The following is a 13,231-nucleotide window of genomic DNA, read 5'->3' as shown; positions in this document are numbered from 1 at the left end:
CCGCTGCAGAGACGGCTGCCTCGGGTAAAGAGAGCCACGTTGCCCATGCTTCCGCCCCCCTCCCCTGGCAGCCTTTGCTCGATGATTGCCTGAGAGGGGAGAGGGGTGTAAAGGCCCCACTGGGCCGCTCTGAAGGGTCACCCATCTCCAGAACTCCCTGTGGGGCTGGCTGAGCATCCCGTCGAGGCTGCATTGCAACTTGACTGTCCCCCCTGCCCAGTCCTGCTTCCTCCTTCCCCCTCACGGGGACCCCTAATCATCTCCCTTTCAGAGCTGCTTCTTGGGGACCCAAACCAATGACATGGTGGGGCAGGATTACAGGTGGCCCGCAGCGACCTCTCCACTGGGCTTTGGCACTGGAGGCTCTAGGGAGGGGGTGGGCGGACTGCCTGCGGCCCACGGGGTCCTCCCGAGGTTGCCCGCACCACCAGGGAGCTCTCTTTGTTTCTCGGGGAGCCTGATTCCACCGGGGTGCAGGAGCCAAGTGCACGGAGCCCCGGGACAGTGCGGTTGAGGCAGGCTGGGACGAGGGTTTGCAGATAGGTGTGGCCTCTAGGCCTCAGCCCTTTTTCTGGACTGGTGTCATCACCTCCTAATTGACGCCCCTGCTCTGCATCCCCACCCCCGCCACCTCGTGGGTTCACTGCTGTCACTGCTGGGAATGGTGGCTCTGGAGCAAAGCCTGATGTGGATTCTGCCCCCATCTCCCAAATGTTGTGTGCTTCCCACAGTTCATGGGCTCCGTCTCCCTGCAAGCACCCGACTGTCCTCTGTCCGGGGACTCCTGTGAAACCGAAGCGAACAGCATCCTCAGGCACCGTGGGGAGACAGACCCTTCCTGTGCACTTAGCCGCTTCTGCAGCGGCCGACTTGTTTCCTGGAAGCATGTCCTTTCTGTTTTGTGACAGCGGCCAGTCACCCTCCGTAGGGTGCCTCTTCCGGCAGTGGCCCCTGTCCTCCGCAGGTGGCCTCAGGCACTGCCTCTGTGGGCTCAGCGGGGCTCCATCCCTGCCTCTGTCCCTGTGTGTCACGAGGCACGAGGGTGTGACTCCTGTGCCCGTCTCCACCCTGCCGTGAGCTTCTGGCCAGAGGTGACATCTTGCTCCTCTGGTTCCTCAGCCCCCACCCAGCACAGCCCCGGGCTCACGCCGGGCCCACGCTGGGCCCAGGGCACCTGTCAGTACCTGCTCCTCGCCCTCCTTCCTGTGATTTGTCAGCTGCTTTGGTAAAAGTGCTGTTGGGAAAAGAAGCTAAGGTCCAAATCACCTGAAATTAGGTGTTTGGCTGTCCGTCTCCTTCCGTGGACCGCAGTCACTGCGGTTTCTGTACATGTCAGCCTTTCACACCCATGACCGCGTCTGACCTCAACTTCCCAGCAGCCTTCTGAGACCCGTTCTGGAAGCCTTGGGCTCTAAGCCACGTCTGTCTTTCAGCTCCTTCTGCACAGAGTTTGTGACGGGCCTCGTGAAGTGGCTGGAGTTGCCCGAAGCCGTCCTGCCAACCATGACTGCCTTTGCCAACGGCCTGGGAGGCGAAGGAGCGGACGTGTTTGCTCCGATTTTATTGAAGGACCCCATCTTGAAGGACGACCCGTTGGTGATCATTCAGGTACACCCACCGCCCAGGGGGCAGCTGCTGGGGAAAGTAGAACAAAGTCTTTCCTTTCAAAGTCAGTCTGAAAGTCGCTGCTAGTGGGGTGGTGTAGTTGAAAGATGAAATATTTTGGGGCACCTGCATGGCTCAGTTGGTGGAGGGTCTGACTCCTGGTTTTGGCTCAGGGCAAGATCTCAGGGTCCTGGGATCGGGCCCCGCATTGGGCTCTGTGCTCGGGGCAAAGTCTACTTGTCCCTCTCCCTCCCCCTCTTCTCCTCCACCTCCACTCACTCACGCTCTCTGTCTCTCTCATATAAATACATAAAATTTTTAAATAAATAAATAAGAAAAATAAAATATCTCAGCATCATATCACAGGATGATGATCAGAGCTAATAGCAAATTATCATTATTGAATATTTACCGTTGATTTAATGTAATACTTACATGGTGCTCATTACCAGCATGAACCCATTTAATTCTCCAAGCCACTTTATGAGGTAGGTAGTAGGATGCTCCGCTTGTTATAAATGAGAAAACTGAGCCACAGAGAGGGTAAGTGACTTGTCCGGAGTCACGCAGCCGACAGGTGGCTCAGCCAGGATTTGAACCTTGGCAGTCTGACTCCAGAGTCCGGGCTCCTGAGTGCTGAGCCGCGGTGCCTCTTTTTGGAAGCAGCAGCTTTGCTGTGTGCCCTGGGCAGGTGGCTAACCTGCTCTGTGTGCCGCTAGAGCGGGCAGCTTGTGACAGTGCTGTTGGCAAATGAGCAGAGTTCACTCCTTGCAGTTCTCGCACGTCTGTGCATTTGTTACCCGTATGGCTGGCTCAGCACTAGAACACAGGGCAGAAGTACTCCGTCGGCCTTGTTCTCCCACGTAGTAAAAGTCAGTAAGTGTTGGTCAAAAGAGCAGGCTAATTATCTATCAACGTATTGCTAATTCCTGTTATTTTTTTTCCCCAGGACCTTCTGAGCTTCTCACTCAAGGATGGTGAGTTGATTTTCTAAGTTCTATAATTTTTTTTTTTAAGTTCGTAAATTTTGGGTGCTCATCTTCACAATTGGCCAGTAAAGCCAGGGATGGGTGTTGCCCCCTGTGGACCCGTCCCCCGTCGTCTTTTTGGTGCAGGGAAGGAAAGGGAACCCTGCATAGTTGGGGAGCCAGTGAGCACCTTGTTCATGCCAAACACTGTGGGGGCTCAAGAGNNNTTGTGTCCTTTCCCCTCACAAGCCCCCGTGGTTTTACCTGCTAATTAGCTCTTGAATCTGGTTCCTTCCTGGTATCCAGTCACCACCCTGGTCTGAGCCACTAACACCCCATCCTGGATGACAGCAGGGATGTCCTTACTAGTCTTCCTGCCCCCGCACTGCCTCCCGGCTCTGTCCCCATGGGACTCCCCCTGCCCTCAGGGGAGTGGCCCTGGGTGGGCTGGCCCCGGCCCCACCTCATCTCTCAGTGCACCCCTTCCTGCTCTCCACACCGGCCTCCCTCCCCAAGTGCCTGTGCTTCCGGCACCATGGACTTCACACGTGCCCTTCCCCTGCCCACAGATCATCCTGCCCCTCTCGCCCCGTTCCTCCCTACCTTGCCCTCCTCCCTCCGCTCAGCGTCACTCCCCTGGGGAAGCCTCTGGCCTCGAGTCTGGATTGCTCCTCCCAGCACCACGTGGCCGTGGCTGTGGTTGACCAGTTAACGGGATTCTTTGCGGGCTTCCCCTCCAGTCTGTAGCTCCAGGCGGGCAGAGCCACACGGGGTTCCCTTCACCACATGTATCTAGTCCCTAACCCAGCCCCTGCAACGGAGTATGTACTCAGTGGATATCTGATGAACGAGTTCATGAGATGGAGCTTATTGCCCCGTTTTGTGGATGAGGAAGTCGGCTCAGAGAGGTTAAGCGATTTACCCAAGGCTGCACAGTGAGTAGCAGTGCGGGATTCCACCTACATTCTCGCCTCAGGCTGTCATAACACATGACCGAACACAGGGAAGCTTGAAGCTGCGGAAAGATATTCCCCTCACAGCTCGGGAGACCCCGATTCGGAAAGCAAGGTGTCAGCAGGGTCTCGCTCCCTCCGAAGGCTGTAGGGAGAATCCCTCTTGCCTCTCGTACCTTCTGCTAGCTCCGGGCATTCCCCGGGCAGAGACAGCGGCCGCGTCTATGCAGTCTCTGCCTTCATTGTCCCGTGGTCTGCTCCTCCCTTTCCTCTCCTCTCTGTGCCTCCTGCAGGGACTTTGTACAGGGTGGCCTCATCCGGAGCTCTTTAATTTAAGTGTATCTGCAAAGACCCTTGTTCCAAATAAGGTCACCTCCCCGGGTTCCGGGACGTGGCTGTGTCGTGTGGGGGGGTCACCATGCAACCCACCGCAGCGCCCAGGGTGTCCCGCATCAGATCGCTACAGGGCTGCCTCGCCGCCTCCCTGCCCCCGTGGCCCCGCATCCGTTTCTCCCCATCTCCTCCCTGCCCGGGCGCCCCATGATTGTGTGTGTGGCTTCCTCTGTTCCCTGCACTGGTGAGAGGTTTTGGCGCAAACACCCCCCGATGTTTATTCTGATGGCGAGCAGGGAGGAGAGGCACGGAATTGCAAGTGAACGCCCGACAGCCTCCAGACCATCGCGTGGGAAGAAGTTACACCTTTATGAAAAATTACATAGGGAAAGTTGCACCAACCCCCCTGTGGGAACCCCAGCTCGTGGGGGAGTGGAGGGGTGGGAGGGGGAGGAACAGGAAGAGCAGGTGCAGGGACATAGGCAGGAAAGAGCCCACAGGGCCAGGTCCCCGGGGCAGCAGCCCAGCATGGCCCTAAGTAATACTCCCGTTGCCAATGGGCTTGCTCCGGGAAGTGGCAGAGATGCTCTGAGAACATTGCCCAATTGTATCACTTTTTTTTTTTTTTTTGACAGAAGTAAAGGAGGAGTAATCGGGTCTGATGCTCCTGGACTCTCGTAGAGTCAGGGGTTGAGTTTGCATGGAGGTCTGAGACTCCAGTAGCTAGACCCCACACACCCTCACGTTATAATCGTGTAACAACAAAGCCACCCATTGCCGAGCGCTCGCCATGGGCCTGGCCTGCGGCTGAGGGCCGCAGAGGCAGGGAGCCCACTCAGCCCCCCGAGGGACAGTGAGGCTATAGACCTGAGACACATGGTCTCAAGGGCATCTTGGATGAGCCTCTCGTTTTTCCAGGTGGAGAGATGAAGGCCCAGAGAGGGGGAGGGGCTTTCTCCGAGACACACAGCGCTAAAAGCAGACTGGGAGTCAGAACCGTGTCTCTGGCCTCCAGGGCCAGCACTTTGTCCCATTGCCTTATCACCAGGTAGGAGGAGCAGGTGTCCCCAGTGCTCCTGCCTCTGCCTCAGTTTCTCCCTGTCCTTACCTGGAGAGCCATGTTTATCTTACCCCTCTTTCTGCCCCCCACCCGCAAACCACAAATCCTCCTGAGCCCCCTGAGCAACTAGGACACGACCTAGCCTTCTCTGCTGTGGGTGACTTTGGCCTGGTTCTCGCACAACAGTTGGAGTGGGTTTAAAACAGCGTGTCCGATGTCACCACCTGGTACTTCATGCCCTCCGAGAGACATTCTCGGAGCAGCATCGAAACCGTTATTATCTGATAGCCTCCCCAGGTCCCTGCGGCTTCAGCGGCACACGGGGACCCCACAGGGGCAGGTGCTAGGGCTCCAAAGATCTACAGAGGTCAGAGGTGGGTGGATTCTCAAACTATCTAGACCACTCTTTTCAGCGCATAGTTGGGAAAATGAGTTCCAGAGGTGGGCCTGGCTTGCCAGTAATTGTTGTGTGCAATTCTTTATCCATATTCATGAAGAACCAGGGACCAAGAAGTGGGGGCATCTGGGGAGTCAGCCTGCCTGGGTGTTAAAATTCAAACTCCACGTTGGCCAGTTACTGAATGGTCCTGTGCCTCAGTTCCTCACATATCAAATGGGATTAGAGGGCAGTGGTGGGATTAAATGAGATACGCCATGCACAGTGCTCCAGACGGCTACGAGTGCTGCTCGCGTGTGATGGTGTTTAGAGGTAAAGCGGCAAAGCCCTGGGAATCGAGAAACCTGGATACTCATCCTGTCTCTGAGACTCTCTCGTGTGACCTTGATCAAGTCACTTAAGCTCTCTGAACTGCCCCATCAAATACAAATAAGGGGCAACAGACAGATACTCTTTAAAAACAAAACAAAACAAAAAACCTGTCTTTGGTTCTAAGAGCATGGTTAGGGATCTTATAAGGAGAAGGTCAGTGTCATAGTTGGTCCATTGGTTCAGGTGCTTCCCCCATAAACTCCATGAGGACAAGGCCCTGGTCTGGCTTGTTCACCACTGCACCCCAATATCTACCATACTGATGGGCACATGGTGGGCAATTAGTAGTTATTGGATGGATAGATGGATGGATGGATGGATGGATGGATGGATGGATGGATGGATTGGTGGATGGATGGATGGATGGATGGATGGATGGATGGATGGATGGATGGAAGGATGGATGGATGGTTAGATGGATAGGTAGAAGGATGGATGGATGGTTGGATGGAAGGGTGGACGGATGGAAAAATGGATGAACGGATGGAAAGATGGATGGATGGATGGACGGATGGATGGATGGCCTTTAGAGAATGAGCTTAGATACTAGCTGGGTGGTTTGTCCTAACTTGAAGGCTAACCCATGTTCTACAGAGATTGATAGGGTAGGAGAAGGCCTTCTCTGCTGCTGGGTTTCTCTCTGAGTGTGAGGTAGGGTGATTAGTCATGGAATCAGCCCAGGAAGTCAATATGAAAGGCTGCATTTCTCGGAACTTCCTGGAAGATTGACCTTTACCGACAGCGTTGGAATCTTAGTCACCAGACGGTGCCATCTTGGCAGCTGGGTGGACTTCTGTGAGTGATAATCATGGTCTCATCCAGTAACAACCACGAAGCTCTTTTCCCACGCAACTGAAAAAATAATTCTTTTACTCGCCGAAGGTTAAACTGAATCTAAGCTGATAACTCTAAACCAGGTTCCTCAAGCTCGACACTCTTGGTGTTTGGGCCCCAGTCATTCTTCGTTGTGGGGCCATCTGTGCGCTGACGATGTTTAATGGTCTCCCAACCTGCACTCACCAGCCTCCAGTAGCACTTCCTGAGCTGTGACAACCAAAAATGTCTCCATAATTGCCAGATGTCGTCTGGGGAGCAAAAACGTCCCCGGCCGAGAACCACCGTTCTAGGATGCAGCATCTGTCCATGTCCCGTGGGGCCGGTTTATTTGTAGTTGGTAATCTTTATAAGTTATTCTAGTTGCCCTCCTGGGTCCTGGGTCCATAGATTGTGAATTGCTGCATGGTATATAGTCCTCAGGTCAACTGCGAAGGAAGGTAATATTACCCCCACGGACAGGGAAGGAAGTCAGGTTCAGGAGGTTGAATAAGTAGCCCAGGGTTGCCTTTCGAAGTAAGTTTCAAAATTCCATGTAAGGCAAAGTGAATGTCACTGTGAGCTCTGCACGGGTGCGCGGGCACCTTCACCCGAATCACGGGGTTCGCCCTCTGGACTCTGAATCCAAAGATAACATCAGCTCCAGGCCACGGAACCGAAAGAGGTGCATGCCACATGGGACAGCTGTCTTCCCCGCGAGCTTGTCTCTACTTCGCGACCTGGGCTTTATTACTGAACTGCAAACCCTACCTTCCCGATGAATCAGAAGTTTGAGATATTGGTGTTTGGACGTGGTGCAATTGCACACACTGGGTTTTCTGTCAGCATCACTGAGACTCATACAGCCTGTTATCAGTATCAAAACTGACTGGTTCATCCCTCAGCCAGAACCGAGCACCCACTGTGTGCGCCAGATCCTGTACGAGGCCCTGGGAGTAATTCTCATCGTAGCTGATACTCATGGAGGGCCCACTGTGTGCAGGCCCTGAGCCAAGTGCTTTATACTCACTCATTTAAACCCCACAGTGACCCTAGTACGCAGATGCCATTACTGTTTCCATTTTACGAAAGAAGTAACCGTAGCACAGAGAGGGAGATGACGTGCCCAAGGTCACACAGCTACAAAGTGGTGGGGCCAGGATGCAAACGCAGGCAGTGTGGTTCCAGAATCTTCTCTTAACTACTGATATGCTTCCTATGTGGATAGAAAGCGATGAAAGACCTCTTCCTTGTAGCTGACTTTAAGGAGATTTGACAAGGTCAGAACAAAGAGTGGGGGGGGCGCCTGGGTGGCACAGCGGTTGGGCGTCTGCCTTCGGCTCAGGGCGTGATCCCGGCGTTCTGGGATCGAGCCCCACATCAGGCTCCTCCGCTATGAGCCTGCTTCTTCCTCTGCCACTCTCCCTGCTTGTGTTCCCTCTCTCGCTGGCTGTCTCTATCTCTGTTGAATAGATAAATAAAATCTTAAAAAAAAAAAAAAAAAAGAACAAAGAGTGGGTGCCCCAGCTGGCAGGAGTGGAGGAGTGAGAAGGTGGAGCTGAAGGAGAGTCCTGCATGTAGCCCCTCTACTCCCATGACCATTGGTTCTGAAGGAACCTTGTCACCACCCCCATGCCCTTAATTGGCCCCCTAAAGTATAAGCCAGTGGAAGAAAAGGCAGGAGTCACGTGTGAAACAGTCTGAGTTCAATTCCTGCACTGTGAGGGGGTCCGTCCTCAGAGGCCCATCCCCCCAGCTGTGTTCGGCCTTGCAAAGTGAAGACACCAGCCGACGTGAAAGCTTAAACCCTGTGCCGAGGGGTGGACAGGCTGGGATGGGATTGAAGTAAGGCGTAGATTCTTCATGTGCAGAAAAGTTCACTTCGAGTGAAAATGGGGATAGATCTTGTAAACTTTCTTCAAGTTGGTCAGTTGAGGGGTGGTGGGTGACAGTTGTGTGAACACAACCTGAGAAGTGTGTCCTCAGACCCTAGGGGGAGAAGTGAAAAGAGTCCCTGGCCTGCCTGACACTAGCAGGGTGGGACCAGCAGCCTGGGCTTCTTCCCCAGGGTCTTAGCCTAAGGATCAAGGAGGTGTCAGAACCCACTGTATTAGCCGTCCTTTACTGAACAGGTCCGGCATCGCAAGTGCTGGCCAGGCTCTCATGGGCCTCCTATTTCATCTCAACAAAAGCCAGATTAAAAAGGTATTCTTGTCTCCATTTTACAGACAAAGAAACTGAGGCTCAGAGAGGTCAAGAAACTGGCTTGAAGCTATTCAGCTAGGTAGCTGAGAATTCAAACCCAATCTGTGTGACAACAAAGGAGAAGCTTCTGCCTCTGGGCTCCCTTTCTTTGGTCTGGGAGGGGCAGCCCCCACAGGGAAGGCCGTGACCATGATCTCTTCCCAAAGGTCAGGGATCCTGCTGCTGTACCGGAAGTAGAAGGTCAACCCTGGGCCCGCCAGGCCGGCTCTGTACTTGGAGAGGGGGCTGTGCTGAGAACAGAGGCTGGTTCGGTGCCTTGCAATGAAGATTACATCACCCCCTTCCAGGGGGGTGCATTTGAAAATGTGGGGAGAGTGGGGTTGTTATCACAACACCTGGGGTGCAACAGGCCAAGCTCCAGGGGTGCCTTGCATCCTTCAACGCATAGGACAGCCCTGGACAGTGAAGGACGGGATGCCATAGCTTCGCTAGTGGGAGATGCTGGTGGAAGGAAGAGCCCAGAAGTGTGGGTTCTGGCCCCCACTCTGTCATGAACGTACTGGGTGACTTCAGACACGCCTCTTGCTCTTCCTAAGCCAGAGGGACCCTTGGGCACCAAGGGCTTCTGCGATACGTGGTTGTGTGTCTGGGGTGGGCACCCAGGCTGCTCAGCGGTTGTGCGGGTCTGGCGCACTCCTGCCCCCTGGTGGCAGAGCTGAGATCCCTCGGTTCCCCCCTCATCACCATCAACACCACCAAGATTTTCCAAAGAACAGGGTGACCTGTCCTCACCTTTATATGTGCTTGTGGCCCATGGGCTAGGGCTGTGGCTGGGATTGTGGGTGCACACCAGATACCCCTGAACCCAGAAAATAGGATTCGCCGCTGACCACAAGCTCACTCAAGTGTCGATTTACCTTTAAGAGACAGCCACACTGGACCGGACGGATAATCCTGGCTTGTTATCCAAGCTCCACCACTCTCTCAGCTGAGTGACTTAGAAGGTTTCTCTGCACCTGTTTTCCCTCTTGTGCAAAGCCGAGCATCGTCCTACCAAGCTCCTAAGACCATTGGGAGGATGAGCAATCAGTCACACGTGCCAGCCCCTCGGTGATGCCCGGCCCTTAGTAGGAGCGCCATGGACCATGGTTTTCCTTCCCGCAGAGACAGCACAGGGGATCTCGATCACACCCCCGCCTCCGGGCATGAGGGCGCCCAGACCTTCTCAGACCAGGAAGCACTCACCTGCTTGCCCACTGCCGTGTTTCTCTGAGTGGGGACCACCTGCTTCAGAATCACGTGGGGAGCTTGTGGAAAGTACTCGTTCCCGAGCCCCATGCCAGACCTGAGTGCGGGGCGGGAGAATCTGAATTTGCACGAGCTCCCCTGTGGCCTCCCATCACCCCACATCACATCATCTGGATTCACGTGTTCAGTGACTTGCAGACTCTGGTCTCCGGAGGTCGATGAAAGGGCCAAGGCTGCTCGGGAACTGTTTCACGTCCAAGTGACCTTGGACCTCTGAAGTTTCCTCCCAGGGGCTGGGATGGAGAACAGGCACCCAGAGGCTGACCCTTAGATCTCTGAGCTGGAAGGGACCTTAGGAGACCAGTTTCTCTGGCCTTGGTCCTTCGGGTGGGTTTCCAGAAATGCCAGCCCAGGTGCTAGACTGGGACCTGAGCCGCCCTCAGGAGCAGCGGGGCCATCTTGCGTGGTTACTGCCCCCTGCCGGGCAGGCTGGGCAAGATCAAGGCTTGACTGAGATTCAACAGGAGGCCAGGAGGGCGGAGCAGAAGCCAAAGGCAGTATGTGGGCTTAGGAAATGTGTAAAGACAGGGTTTTGCTGCCTCAGCCATGGTTCCCGTGTCCTGGGCGGGGCCATCCACTTCACCACCTACCAGCTGGGTGACCCAGGGCAAGTGGCCCAGCTGTCTCCGTGTCCTCTTCGAATTTAATGGAGATACTACAGCAGCTGCCTGCTCGGGTGACTGTGAGGATTCAGGGGCTCAATGCAGAGGGTAGCACCAAGTCTGGTTTCGAGGAAGCAGTGCAGAAAATGAAGCTTCCAGTGTTAATTGAGTATTAACCATAGGGTGTTTCTGCTGGAAGGAGATACAGATCTTATCCAGCATAATTATTCTCCCCTATTTTGGACCTCTCCCAACAGAGATCCGTTCATTCATTCATTTCTACAAATAGTCTTATTCTTTACTCTTACAAAGATAATTACACATCTGCTCTGTTTGGGGCACAGGCCTGGATGCTAAGGATATACAGTGAATTTGGAGCTTCTATTCCAGAGGGGGAAGCGTCATAAACAAGTCAGCCAATGTAAAAATCAAGTTTTAAAGGGGGATAAGAAAATACCTCCTGATAAGGGAATAGAAAGCAGTGAAGTAGAGTCAGGGAGGACTTCTCAGAGGAGGTGACGTTTGAGGAACTGAGTGATGAGCAGATCCAAGAGAGAGTATTCGAGGCATTGTCAAGACTTTGACATTTAAGGGTACTCATCACTGCAAGAGATGACCCTACCCAGAAGAGGAGAGAGGCCTTACCCAGCAAACCCACTGTCTCCCTTGTCCCCTGGGAATGCAGGGCTCAGAGGGTACTGGAAAGAGAGAATAAGTCAGCTGGAGGTGAGAGGCAGAAGTGGGTGGGCACATCAGAAAACCCTGGCAGACAAGGGAAAGCTTCAGTTAGTTAATGAGCCAACACGTCTTACTAATTGCTGGGTATCATTCTGGGCGCTGGGAGACAACAAGAGACAAAGCCAAAGTTTCTGCCCTCGTGGGACTGACAGTCTGGTGGGGAGAGCCAGACAGTTAAGCTATCCACAGATACAACAGTGGTAGGAACAAGGGACGGGGACAGCGTGACCAGCGGTGGGCTGCTGTCCTTTAGAGGCTGATGGCTTCTGTAAGGATATAATATTTGTGACCCGACTGATGAGAAGTGACCAGCCAGGCAGAGCTCTGGGGGCGGAGCCTTCTAGTTAGAACAGCAAGTGCAAAGGCCCTGGGCTGGGAAAGAGCTTGGCTTCTTGGTGGGCCAGATACTAGTGCGTGAAACAGGGATCAGTGGAAAGTGATGTGGGAGAGGCTGGTGGGAAGGGGCCAGGTAATGTCCAGCCTTGTGGACCATGGGAAGAAATGTGGATTTTATTCTGAGCGTATTGGGGAAGTTTTTAGTTGGGGAGAGAGCACAATCAGTTGTATGACTTTGCCCCCTCTGGCTGTTGTGCGGCAAAGAGTGTGCTGGTGTGCGTGAACGATGAGAACCAGCGTGATGGCCGGTAGTTGAAGAGGGAAGGTGGGCCCAGTGGCAGCGGCAGGCAATGGTAGTGGAGAGCCGGGGTCCGACTCAGGATATATTTTGAAGGTGCAGCTGACAGCATTAGCCGGCGGATTGGATGTCAGGGTAGGGCAACCAGAAAAACCAGGAACAATGCCCAGGCTTCTGACCTGAGCTTCACAACAGGATGGTCAGACTCTTGAGGAGTGAGTTGGCCAACCTGGCACGTTGGCAGTAGAGCCAGGACCAGACAACCCCAGTGTTGGGGTAGCCTGGGACTCGTGCCCTTCCCCCACCACCTACCATCGGCCTTACATGGGACCTCAGCTCCAAGTCCAGCAGCCTGGCCGCCAGTGACCTTTACACAAGGCTGATATTCCAGAACCCCATGCCGTAGTATACTTAGGGAGCTAATCACCTGTGCACCTGGCAACCCGTATTCTAGAAGCTAAGTCACTGGAGCCTTAACCAGTGGAGTATGAATTCGCAGCTAATTATAATTACTACCAATTAATCACCATGGCCAAGGCTGGCTCACTTTCCACAGCTCAACTATCACCTGGGTGCAGTAGTCTATGAGAGCGGGGAGCTCCTTTGTGAAGCTTTAATTGACCCAGTAACCCCAGGACACGACATGTCTGTTCCCCAGCACGTAGACAGTTGCAGTCAAGGGCAGCGGGGCAGACGCTGCCAGTTCGTGCCGCTCGCTCTGAGTGCCCTCGTGCTAGGAAGGAACGGGTTTATTCTGCAGAAGCTGAAACCTCAAACTTCAGGACTTTGGAGGGCCATGCATGGTGAAGACTACTTTAGTATAATATAATTGCCCACATCGCGGGCGCCCAGCAGAGGAGTCTAATTCTGTCACGTTCATCAGGGACCTCTTGTGGGCCGGGAGTCCTCTTCCTCAAACCTTTGTGAGGTGACTCTCACCATTTCTGTTTTCCACCTGAGCAAGGATGAGCTGTTTGCCCAGGGTTAGACACGCAAACAGGATCCCTCCCCATCCGTCAAGTTATTCGTTGAACATTTGTTCTTTGTGGCAAAGCACTATTCTGAGAACTAAAGACAAAGCAATGACGACTCTTATAAAATTGCCTTTATAAAGTTTGTATTTCAGGAGGCGAGACAAACGAAAGTACACGAATGTATCAGAGATGGTGAGCTCTGTGAGGAGCGAAAGGCAGGGAGAAGGGTAGGTGGTCAGGAAGGCCTCTCTAGGCAGGAGGCTTTGAAC

General features: G+C 53.9%; 1 protein-coding gene across 9 annotated transcripts in view; it reads left to right on the top strand.

Annotated features, from left to right (window-relative positions):
* Positions 1-13,231, top strand: part of TMCO4 (transmembrane and coiled-coil domains 4) — an 89,847-nt gene that overhangs the window by 17,167 nt on the left and 59,449 nt on the right. For all 9 annotated transcript variants that reach the window (XM_040645876.1, XM_040645875.1, XM_040645878.1 and 6 more), the window contains 2 exons: positions 1,434-1,608; positions 2,555-2,582. In XM_040645876.1, the coding sequence (XP_040501810.1) occupies positions 1,434-1,608; positions 2,555-2,582 (203 nt within the window). The remainder of the gene's footprint in view (positions 1-1,433; positions 1,609-2,554; positions 2,583-13,231) is intronic.

Source organism: Ursus maritimus, unplaced genomic scaffold, assembly GCF_017311325.1.
Source record: "Ursus maritimus isolate PB19 unplaced genomic scaffold, ASM1731132v1 scaffold_32, whole genome shotgun sequence".
NCBI lineage: Eukaryota > Metazoa > Chordata > Mammalia > Carnivora > Ursidae > Ursus > Ursus maritimus.
Note: the sequence above shows the minus strand (reverse complement) of the source record. Positions and strands in the feature narration are given on the sequence as shown.